The 12,714-nt window shown below is 39.7% G+C and overlaps 1 protein-coding gene across 1 annotated transcript in view; it reads left to right on the top strand.

The window, feature by feature from the left end:
• Positions 1–6,487, top strand: part of Ddx6 (DEAD-box helicase 6) — a 35,874-nt gene extending 29,387 nt beyond the window's left edge. The window contains exons 12-14 of the mRNA XM_010629313.2: positions 696–797; positions 2,475–2,657; positions 4,084–6,487. Of these exons, the coding sequence (XP_010627615.1) occupies positions 696–797; positions 2,475–2,650 (278 nt within the window). The 3' untranslated portion in view covers positions 2,651–2,657; positions 4,084–6,487. The remainder of the gene's footprint in view (positions 1–695; positions 798–2,474; positions 2,658–4,083) is intronic.
• The last annotated feature ends 6,227 nt before the right edge of the window (positions 6,488–12,714 follow it).

Raw genomic sequence — 12,714 nt, 5'->3', positions numbered from 1 at the left:
GGTATCTTTGTGCATTTGTAGAAATGGTATATTTCTACCCTTTTTTTTTTTATACTGGAGGTCAAACTTGGGTCCTTGCGCTTGTGAGTTAAGACTGTGGGACCACTGAGCTAAATCCCCCAGCCCTATTTCTACCATTTTTTAAAAGTTCCTTATAGGACTTGGAATAGATAACTTGTGAGCAGAAATTTGTTTCTGATAAAATAAATAAAAGGTGATAACAGTACTTTGCAAATTTATTGGAATAACTGAATGAAATCAACAGATTTAGGTTACACTAGAAAAGTATTGAGGGCCAGTTACATTGACACCTTTAGCCTGGGAGGCTAAAGTAGGAGTATCACAAGTTCAGGTTCCACCTGGGGAATTTAGCAAGACCTGTCTCAATTTTAAAAGGGCAGGGGAGCCAGGCGTGGTGGTGTACGCCTGTAATCCCAGCACTTGGGAGGCTGAGGCAGGAGGATTGCTGTGAGTTTGAGACCAGCCTGGGCTACATGGTGAGTTCCAGGTCAGTCTCAACTACATAGTGAGACCCTGTCTCAAAAAAACCAGAAGTGGGTGGGGGGCAAGGGGATGTAGCTCAGTACGAAGGCCCTGGGTTCAATCCTTTTATTTATTTATTTATTTTAAGTATTGTACCAAAAGGCATGTTTAAATTAAAAAGTATAATGAAAATTTTATATCCTTTTTTAAAGATCTGTTTACCCGAGGTATTGATATACAAGCTGTGAATGTGGTAATAAACTTTGACTTCCCAAAGCTGGCAGAGACCTATCTTCATCGTATTGGAAGATCAGGTAAGGAAAAGGAAGGGGATGATCTTGGTGGAAATTTTGTAAAAGTATAATCACTAAATTTAGTTCCTTTTGAAATAATGTATACTAGTGCAAATACTCTGTTTCATTTTTATGACTAATTTCTGTTTCTCTTTATTTCTTTTTTTGTACCAGAGATCAAACTTGGGACCTTGAGCTTGCAAGGCAGGCAGCAGATCCACTGAGCTAAATCCCTGGCCCCTAATTTCTATTTCTAAATCAGTTATTGTCTTAATTATTTCCTTGTAACTGGGTCAAAATATCCAACACCCCAAGCTAAAGGAAGAAAGGTTTATTTTAGCTCACAGTTTGTAGAGGCTTCCATTCATAGTTGGCTGGCTCCAAGGCAGAGCAGCATGACAGGGGAGAAACAGTCCATGGCCAAGCAGGCAGAAATGAAGGCAGCAACAAGCCTCCCTTTATATTCCATCCAGGCTAAAAGCCTATTAGTAGATGCCACCCTCACCCAGGGTGGGCCTTCCCATTATCCACACCCAGACTACTTTAGTTATCACACATCCTTAATCCATATTCACACACCTTAGACCCAGCCACCTCCCAAAAACTCCACCTGTGAATACATGAGGTTTTGAGGGGACATTCAGATATAAATCATGAGTTATTTTTAAAAGTTAAAATAACTTCACTACTGGGGATTTAGCTCAGTGGTCACCGCCTGCCTCCCTGCCTCGCAAGTGCAAGGACCCAAGTTCGATCCCCAGTACAAAAACAAAAAACAAAAAAAATGGGCATGGTGGTGCATACCTGTAATCCCAGCACTTGGGAGGCTGAGGCAGAAGGATTGCTGTGAGTTCAAGACCAGCCTGGGCTACACAGTGAATTCCAGGTCAGTCTCACTACATAGTGAGACCCTGTCTCAAAAAAAATAAATAAATAAAAATAAAATAACTACCATGTACTTAATTTGAGTTAAAGTAACACGTGAAAACTGAACTTACTGGATGGTACAGTTTATACTGTTCACTGTGTGTGTTTCGGGAGCTTGGTTAAAATGAGCATTTCATCATTTGAATAAAGTAAAATAGGGATGAGGGTGTAGCTCAGTGGTGAAGCACTTGCTTAGCTTGTACAAGGACTTGGTTCTCATTCCCAGCACTATCAAAGAAAAAAAAATAAAGTACAGCTCCTCAGTATCCATGAACAATTGGTCCAAAATTCCCCACAGAAGTCTGTGGTGCTTAAGTCTCACATAAAATGCATGGCTTTTGTATTTAATCTATGTGTATCCTCCCATGTACTTACAAGTCATCTCTTGCTTACATATAATACCTAACAATGAGAATACTATGTAACAAGTTATTGTAGTTATTATTTAGGGATTATTATTTAGGGATTAATGACCAGAAAAGATATATGTGTTCAGCACAGCAGAATTTTTTCCATATATTATTTTCTATGTGCAGTTGGTTGAATGAATCCATGTAGATCCTACGAATACAGGAAGCCTGTACTACTTTGTGCTGTAAAACCTGAAGTTGTAGGGTAATGTGTGTATAAGAAGATCATAAGAAATATTTATATTCAGGATGGCACTGAAGAGAAATACTAATCCTGTGTGCTTTTGCCAAGTACAGGTACATGCATATTGATTTTTGTATTTAACTCATTTTTAAAATTATTAAACACATGTATCTTTAGGTCGCTTTGGTCATCTTGGCTTAGCCATCAACTTGATCACATATGATGATCGCTTCAACCTGAAGAGTATTGAAGAGCAGCTGGGAACAGAAATTAAACCTATCCCAAGCAACATTGACAAGAGCCTGTATGTGGCAGAATACCACAGTGAACCTGTAGAAGATGAAAAACCATAACAAGCATGTACGTACCTGATAACAGTGAAGTGAGTGAAACCTTTAAATATAAGAAAGAAATGACATCCTCTTTCCTAGGGGAAATTTTATTTCACCATATATAATAGCAGTATAGGATAAAATACCCATTAGCATAAGTGACAGACAATAAGTAGACATCTTGTGGTTGAGGAATTGGTATCATTAGAGAATACAAGAACTTATTCTTTCCACAGTTCTGCTCACAAACTGAATTCAATAAGAACTAAATCAAATTTCTTAGTCGACATTGAACCTAATGATTGAATTCTATTCATTTCTTGTCCAGTGATAGATGAGCACTAAAGACAAGCTTGGGGTCCCAAAATAATGAAAGTGAAAAAGAATCGCTAATGGTAATTTGGGTGAGAAAATACTGCTTTTCCCCACAAAGTCATTCACCTCTGTTTTTAGAATTCTTAATTTCTGTTGGTACATTAATACACAGGGTAACATTGCCTATAATACCTAGTTCCAAACGTGTAATAGGGTTATGAGGATGGCTGTCTTTTACAATACTCTGATTTTCCACACACATTTATCCTACTGGTGGGGGCCTGGAGATTCAACCCCTTGGGCATTCACCACTGTGCATCATCTCCAGCTGTTTTTTTACTTTGAGACAAGGTCTTGCCAAGTTGCCCATGCTTAGGTTTACCTCTTGCCTGAGCCTCCTTAAAGGCTGGAGGTGCAAATGTGACTGAACCTGGCTTCGTTCATTTTTATTGACACTTAGATTCTGATTAAAAATGCAGGCTAAGCACAGTGATACATACTTATCATCCCTGCTGCTCACGATGAGGCAGGCAGGGGAGTTAAGAGGTCAGGGCCAACCTGGGCAGCTTATCAAGACCTTGTCTCAGTAAAAAAATAAAAAGGGCTGGAGATACACCTGTGGTATAATGTATCCATGAGACCCTGGGTTCAGTCCCCGGTAGCACCAAAACAAAAACAAAAATGAAGTGCCCAAAACAAGGTTCAACATAAAGCAATGTAAGCTATTTCAGGTTTCCCCCCAAAAAAATCTGATTTAATTTACAAGTGATAGTCTCCAAATTACAGTGAATGTCTTGCCTATTATTGTAACTTAATTTTCAAATTACTCTTCATTTTAGCCTTTTTTCCTAAGATGAATATAAAACAAAACCTTTGGATAAACAAAACCAGCCATCTACTTGCTTGTGTTTCAGCAGGCTACTTAGTTTAATCCCTGTCAGTCCCCAGAATTTGAGAATCACTTTCTATCACAGGGATGCCTAAGAGAAATTCCTTATTGTAACCAGTGGACTCTGCAGTGGTAAAGGCTCAGTAGAAATTACTAGAGGATTTGGGATGAGGATTGTGAAAACTTACATATTACAGTTTTTTATTACTTTCAAAAATGTTAATTTTAGATTTCTTTACTTTTTCTGTAGGCTTTGACAAACTACAGAAGGCTCCTTTGGATCTGTGATACATCTTTTTTTGTGGGGTGCTCTCTGTGGGTTTTTCATCTTTTATTTTGGAACTATGAAAACTTAAAAGAGCTCAGACATTTTTCTTTTTTAACTGGTGAAGAGAAAACTGAAAAGAAGGAATATACCTTTTTTGTTCTACTTGTTTGCACTGTGTGCTGACTGAACATTAGTTGCACTAACTGCTGGTTTTTTAAAAAATGTTTTCTGGGGAAAAGGGGACAAGGAAGGAGGAAAAGAGAAGGGGAGAAACCCTAAAAAGAGAAGAATCTCGATGAACAACGCAAGCTTGTCTACAATTTTGAAATTCTCCAACAGCTGACTCTTGAGTGCATTTCAACTTCTCCCTGATTACTCATCCGTTTTTTAAGCCTGAAGAGCTTATTACTTATTTGTGCGAAGTGCCTTATGCTATGAGACCATTCAGAATATCATCTTATAGACACAGCCCAAGGAATCAACAGAGTAATTTTCTTCTCCCCGCCCCCTTTTCTTTTTAAAAAATTTTTGTCGGTTCATTTTGGTTTCACGTTGAAGTCTCTCTTCCCTTTCTACCCAATACTCAAGCCCAGGGCTGGAAGATGAAACTTATTAGTAATGTTAAATACCATTATTATTTTCTTTATGTGGAGGAGTTGATATGCAACTGCAGTTCATCCGCGCTGTAAATACATGTATTTAAGAAAACAATCCCAAGTAAAAATTTCTTCTGGGCTGAGTAGATACAATATCATCGCTCCCAAAGGAAAGAGCAGTCTATCATTGCAGGAGCCATATGACAAGCCTTTGTGCTCTATAGCAGAACACTAAAGACTGGTTTACATACGCCTCCATTAGCAGTATGGCACTTGATGTGTAGACATGTCAGAGCCTCGACCCTCTTTCCTCTGTGGCAAAGCGCGTCCCATAGAAAATTGGGTGTGTATACTTGTATAAACTTTGTAAATAAGTTTTTTTCTGGGTTCACACACACACACATATATAAATATATATATATATATACATATATATATATTATTTTTTTTTTGGATGAAGGTTGCTGGGATTAAGGGGATTAGAGTGATTATGGGAGCAGCTAAAGATGAGAGGGGCTCAGTTTTCCGCAACACTAAATTCTCAAAAGTCCTTGGCCTCTTACTGTAGAGAGCAGACCTCTGTGGGGACCCTGTATTAGAAAAGGGACCCAGAAGTCTGGGATGCACTGGTTGCTGCCATGCTGTCTCATCTAGAATATATGGAATAGTCTTACCAGAGAGCAGGAAAGCTTTAAACTATAATCAAGATGAATTTTTGAGAAGCTCTCTGATTTTGCATCTCCCTTTCTAAAAGTTTGAGGAAATTTTCAAACTGCAGAAGGGAGCAAAAATTAATCTACTTTGTAGTGGGAGAATTCAGTTGAGTGGCAGCATCTTTGAGTAGAATATGTATAAAGCATGGATTTGCATTTCAGAATATTAGCCAGTACCAGCTTTGGCAGTGTTAGCAATTCGGGAACTTAATTTTCTGTGGGTCACCTCCTGTAGTGTTGTAGGCGTGTTGCCTTCTGTCCACTTTGATACATAAACTTGCAGGAATGGGCAACCCCGAGAGCTGTTAACTTTCATGCTACAGAAAGCTGCTTGCCATCCTCTTGTGTTGTTGACAAGAATCTTTACCTGCCATTTTGCATTGTAAATTGCTGGCAAATGCTTAACAGTCAATAGTGTTGCTTTAAATTGTGCCCCTCCCAACATGCTTGATGTTTGGCCTGATCTCCAGGCAAAAGGAGTGAGATGAATCAAAACCAGTGAACTTTTTTTTTTAATGTTTTTAATTCCCTTTTAACCCAGTGTACTAGGTCAATCAGGAGTCATCTAGGGGAAGAAAAAAAAAGCAAAACAAAATTGAAAAAAATTGATTTCCATATTCTGTTCTTTCTCAGAACCCTAAAATATTACAAGATAAATCCTGCATATGCTTTCATACTTAACGCATCTGGATAAAGAAATCATTTATTTGAAGTTGCTTTTTTGACTCTGCCTAGTTCTAAGTAAAACTATTTGCAAATTACCCAAAATTCCTTGAGGATCAAAATCCTACAGATGTCTCCTGATCGGACATAGCCCTGACTCTAACTGTAGCAAGAGCTGCATAGTACAAACTCAAAAATGAGCAAGTTTATTTCTTTGGAATCCAAGTCACATATCCAGTGTTGGTTACCAAACACAAATCCTGATTAAGGACATTAAATTTTATCTTTTTTCCAGGGAGGGGTAAGGGTGGGAACTTAAAAGGTGTCATCGTTTGACCAACAAATCTTGCCCTTGTACTGATGCAGCTCTTCTCCCCCACATCTAGCGAGATAAGAGGGATCATTCATGTAAAAGCAAGAAAGGAATGTAAATGTAACTTTATATCTCGCTAGAGAGTGGGCAACTAAACAAAAAGTGCAGTCTTCTCGTCAACCTTAAGACTGCTCTGCCTGGTGCCACATGCCTGTGGGTCCCTCTTAAAGCACAGACTTAAAATTGAAAGTATTACTGAAGTACAGCCTCTGACGAGGAGTGGCACTTAAACTATATGGGATGCCCGGATTGGACACTATCCTTTAATGAGGCAGCTGTCCAGTTTTGGTGCTTGACTCAAATAGGAATTGTTAAATGGAAAGATGCTCTAATGACTAGGTCAGGCCTGGTCTTTTTTTTTAATCCCTCAAATAAGGAGAATTGTTACTATTAGAAATTGTCTTCAGATTCTAATATTGGATTTGTTTCTAAGTAATGCTTATATTTTTTCCAGCGTTCTAGTCCCTAAATTAAAACTACATCCAACTCATGTTCTGAAGTTAAACTATTGCCTTTCACTTGAGAGTGGAAAAAGTTTATCCTAAAAGATTGTTCTCAGGAAGAAGTAAGAGGAAAACCTAAATACATTTCAGAATTATTTTCATGTTGGTCCCAGCATCTGTAAACATTGGGTTGGCCCAAAAATATTGGGGTGGGGTGGGTGGCTATCAGTATTTGTTTTCAGAATGAGATGGGAGCATCTTTCCTTTGTCACTTGGCTTTGTGTTTGATACCATCATACTTGGTTAGAGCAGGATAACTCAGCACAAAGCCTTGAGTGTACATTGTTGGAATCAAAACATCTCATTCTGATCACTTGATTTAATTTTTTTTTTAAATAAGGGATGGGAGGGAGGGTACTGTGCCCCCAAAAGGGAGGGTGTCTGCACTAAGGATTTAGAAACACTTTGGAAGCTCATAACTTCATCAAAAACTGCCTTTAGCCACACTCGTGACCTACTAGATGAGTAACAAAAAGATGAAATAAGTTCTTGGGAATTAAGCCATGTTATTTTAATTTGCTGTGTTTTTTTAAATTGTCTTAACGTATCTAAAATTGTTACTGTGGAATCATTTTCTTGCCAAATAGCTTTGTCGGGCAAAATTATTGACCTCATGGGAGCTGAAATAAGTCAGTTTTTTGGTGAACTAAGGTGGACTTTACTGACCCTTGTAATTTATAGTCATAAAATGTTGGGGGGGGTGTTTTGTTTTTTGACTCCAAAGGAAAAATCTAAACTCTTCTTTGATCTTAAAACTCATCTTTAGGGTAAAGAGTTAAGTGTCCAAAGGTTGTCACAGTTCATGAGGTCAGAGGGAGGTAACCTGGCACCTGGTCTCTGCCCCTCCACAGCTGATAGATTCCAACAGAAGTGTATTTAAATTCTCCAGTAGCCGATACTGAGCAGGACAAGGGAGGGGTAGGGCTGGGTTGTTAAGATACAGGCTCCTGTATTTTAACCAGTGGTTGTTGGGGAGGGGTGCCTGGAGAAAACAAAGTCTTTTCCCTTTTTTGAAACAAAAACTTTTAAAAATGTAATTTTTGTTCATTAAAAATGGGAGAAAATTCCAATGTCCCTAGCCACAAGGGACCAGTTCCACTGAGAAGATAATAGTGGGAACTCAAAAATTTGAAAACATTTAGGAAAAGAGAAAATTGGCTTTCTGTTAATTGGCAAGTGTTCCAGTGGAGCTCTGTTTTTGTTGGGATGTGTTATGTTGTATGTTCGTGTACGTGGACCAGAGTCTGCTGAGTTTTATAAGGTTCAAAAAAGACGGTTGGAAAAATCTTGATTTTTGTTAATTTATCTCAATAAAAGCCCACTGGAACTCCAAATGTGTGTGTGCTGTATGTCTTTTAAGAATAGGTTGTGTTTAGGAATCTGAGTTTGAAAGCATTATTCACATAGTGAAACAGGCATTCTCAACATTATTCTTGTGCGCCAAGTTGAGTAAAATGTTGAGTGTTCATCTATCCTAAATGGCCTACTTACCACTTTGTCCTGTTGGTTTTCTTAGCCAAATAGAAAACTAAGTCATTTAGGAGGGAGGGATGGTCTACAATACGTTGAGAGATTCATTACCTCCCAAAATTGTTATCAGGTGTAAAGCTAAATTCACTCACGGTCATTTATTACAAGACTACAAAAACACTGATGAGAAGTCAGAACACCCAAATGAAGAGAGTGAGATACCGAAGCCTCCACACATTGTCCTGAGCACTCCACCGAAAGAAAGAACTGTATTTATAATACATAAGTGTTTCACAGTTTGATCTATAAAACCAGAACCATTTTCAACTAATCCCAGCATGCCTTAACTTTGTAAGAGGACAGAATTGGAGACTGCCTAATTTGAAGACACAACTAAGGTTACCGTAGTCAAGAACAATGTGGTTTTGGCAACAAGATAAGACTTGGGTATTGTAAAAAGCCAAAAAATAGGCATACACGTAATGATTTTAACAGTTGCAAAGACAATTCAATGGAGGAAGGATAGTTTTCAACCAGTAGTCTTGGAACAACTAACTGGACATCCAAATTACAAAAATGTCTTTAAGTTTGTGCCTTACAAGGTGTAATGATGCATGCCTGGAGTCCCACCTGCTTCAAGGGCTGAGGCAGGAGGTTGTTTTGAGCCTGGCAAGCCCGGACACTGAGATCCCTGTTTCTTCACACAAATGTAAAGGTTAACAAACTTGCTGAGAAAAACGGTAGAATCTATGACCTTGGCTAATTAAGTTCAGCAAATAGCTGTAAGTGCTATGCCAAAGATTGGTATGCAGTTTTCAGCTGGCCATGGTTGTGCGTGCCTATAATCCCAGCACTTGAGGCTGAGGAGGAAGATCACTGAGTTCAAAGCCAGCTTGGGCTACAAAGGGAGTTGAAAGCCAGTCTGAATTGTATAGCAAGACCCTGACTCAACACCAAAAAAATAAATAATAAAATGTTTTAAGTATTGTTGCCAATTAAGTGAGGTGGAACAACTAATGTCTTAAAAACATTAGAATTTAGTTCCTGTACACTTTTATTTCCAGAGTTTTAAAGCTAGAGCATGGAAAAGTCCGATTAAGTAACATGCTTCCAGATTTTCCTTTGTATACACCATCTCTGGAGATATGGTCAGCCTGAGGGGCAAAGAATGCATGTGAACTCAATGTCCCTGCACAGTCTGGTGCAAGGTCACATTTCCTTGGAGATACTGTAGGAGAGTCTTCCTAGACCCAGTTTTGTTTCCTATCAGCTAATTGTGGGACATGGTGTATGGGGATGTGTTTCCTCCCCAGGTCTGTTCTCAGCTCTCTGTCCAGACTTTTGACCTATGTAGGTCACAGCACTTCCTCTGCCTGGCTTTCATTTGGGTTTTCTCAGAAGGGATTCAACCACGGAAAATCAGGAAAGTGGAAGGTACTCTAGTATCTAATCAGAGTTTGGGTTCCTCCAATTCCCTCTGTCAAGATTGCCTTGGGCTGCGGATCTGGTTCAGTGGTTCTGCTGCCCACCCTGCAAGCAAGGGCACGGGCCAGAGTTCGATCTCCAGTATCTGCCCCCCGCCAAAAGATTACCTTGCAAGCTAGGTATGGCAGTGCATGCCTGTAATCCCAGCACTCAGGAGGCTGAGGCAGGAGGATTGCTGCAAGTTCAAGGCCAGCCTGAGGTATATAGATGCTACCTAAAAAGGCTACATGGAGGCAACTACAACTGCTTCTAATTACCAAAACAGTAAACTAAAAGCAACGCTACCACATTTCCCAAAAAGATGGAGGAAATTAATGCTGTCAGTAAAGACTTGAGTTGCAGGGTTGAGGGTTCCTACCATATCTCCATTCAATGCAGTATTTGGTTTGTGCAGAGGACATGGAGAGTGGCAGTGAATTATAATCAGGAAGCAATTCGTAACTGCTGTTCCAGAAGTAGTTGCTTTTTGTGAAATTTTTTTTGCAAAGCAAATCAACATATCGCCTGCCACCTGGTATATAGCTATTGGCATAAGCTTTTTTCCTCAAGACCTGATAGTAGTGACAGCCAAAAGTAGTTTAGTTTGGGTTCTGACAGGCCCAGCAATCCAACTTCATCTGATGTCAGGGCTCTGTTCTAACTGGTCTGCACAGCTTTTATTCACCTCTGCAGTCTGGGATATGCTGGCCCACTATCATGGGCATGCAGAACAGAATGCAGTACCTAGCATGGGTGCTTTAGTAAGACTCAAGCATATCAGAGAACAGGAAATAGGACACACACACACACACACACACACACACACACACACACCACACCCCTTTCCGGGGTTCCAATGGACAGAGACATGTTGCAACATCCTTAAGTGAAGGACAAATTACTGCACCTGACACCTTTTGCCACTAAGAAAAGATAGTGCCTAAAAGACTTCTTTGGATTTTGGAATTAATTTTTACTTTGCTCTATTTGAACCTGTTCACTGAGGAATCTAAATTGCTGCCAGTTTTGAGCACAGCCCAGAACAAGAACAAGCCCTGCAACAGGTTTGAGCTGTATCGTAGGTTGGGTCTTATGAATGAGCAGATCCATGATCTCAAAGTGTCTGTGGTAAATGAGGCTGCTTTATACTTTGCCAGGCTCCTGCAGGCAAACGACAATGCAGACCTTGAGGATTTTGAAAGATAGTTCTACCAGTCTCTGCAGGTAACTGCCTCTTAAGGCACAATTTTTGACTTGCTGTCAGGCCTTGGGAGAGCCCGAATTCTTGATCACTTGACAATACCTCACACCTGCTACTTAAAAGAAGCAAGGTTTATTTTGGTTCACATTTTTAATCCACAGTTGGCTAGCTGCCAAGCAAGAAGGCATGGTGAAAGGGACTAGAGGAGGAAAGCTGCTCACATCATGGTGGCCAGGAATCACAGAAAGGAGCAGGGGATGGAGATAATGTCCTCTGGGTCATGCCCCGCACTCTTCTGACGAGACCCCCACCTCCTAACATTAGCTATAGGGCTCCCATAATTCAGTCACCTTTCAAAACCTCATCTATGAGCACATGAGGCTTTGGGAGGACATCTAGGTATAAACCATAAACCGTAACAATTACCAACTTAATATATGACCTGAAACTGCTAGTTATGAACTGTGTATTTCTTGGCTCATCAAGCCATAAGGTAACTTTGGGCTGTGGTGCAGGTCCTGAGGTCTTCTTCCAAGGGAGGGAGGCCTCCACCAAGGAGCTCAGCAGGAGTTTCAGTAAATTGCGGCTACCCCCTGTATACTTTGGACTTCTTAAGCTAATGAACCCACAGGTGAAGTACTGTATCATGGTAATTCTGATTTGAAAAGTGAAATTGAGTTGTGACAACAGAATGAGGCTACGGAAGACCCTGTGGGGCTGCCATATAATATGATGAAAATTAATGAGAAAAAAAAAAACCCAACAACTCTGGGTAGGCAAAGTACTAGCAGCCCTGACTCTTCAGGAAGGAAGTTTGAGGTCATTCCAATAGATGAGGAATCAGTATTAACAAGTGTTTACAGAAAACAAAGAAAATGTGGAATGGATATTAGAAGTGCATTTATGACCACACAACCAGTTGTAGACTAGTTCTGAGTATTTCTTCCTTATTTCATTTATTAACCAATTTATCTCTTTCTCTCCCCTTCCATTCTCCAAATCAACGTTCTATCAATAAAGACAGGATAAATTAATGGAGATTAACTGTTTAGTCAAAGAGGATTTTAACTGAGCTAGAAGAGACTTCATCATATGAAGATAGAGTGACATGTAGGAGTTGGTATCCTCTTCTGTGGAGAAGTTTAAAATGCTTCTAAATTTTTGATGGACCATGGCATGTGTTCATCAGAAGCATGAATTGGCTGTTGTCCTTATTTGGAAGTTAGACATGGCTTTAAAATAGATGTGATTGAATGCCAGGTCAACAGGTACTAAAATGTGGTGGCTTGTAATTTGTCCTCTTAGCCACTCTGAAAGTTCATTTCATAAGATCTCTTGTAAAGTTCTCCTTTGGTGGATCTGTAGCGATGTAACTTAGCTAAGGCTAAAATTACCTTTCCCAGAACCCCCTTCTCTCTTTGCTTCGGGATCAGAGTTGGCCAACACAAGATTTGGGAGGTGGAACTTGTAGGAAATTCAGTTATACCATCCTCAAATATGTCACTTTGGCATAAAGCTCATTTTGACCTGGAGGCAAATGGGAGTCAACAAATGCAAAATGAAGTATTCCCATAGCTTCTGTATCTGGCTAAAAGCAGAAACTTCTGAGAAACAGGATTGTCAAGAAGAC

This window comes from Fukomys damarensis, unplaced genomic scaffold (assembly GCF_012274545.1).
Source record: "Fukomys damarensis isolate Sample0158 unplaced genomic scaffold, DMR_v1.0_HiC HiC_scaffold_16, whole genome shotgun sequence".
In the NCBI taxonomy this organism is placed as follows: Eukaryota; Metazoa; Chordata; class Mammalia; order Rodentia; family Bathyergidae; genus Fukomys; species Fukomys damarensis.
This window is presented reverse-complemented; position numbering and strand designations above follow the sequence as displayed.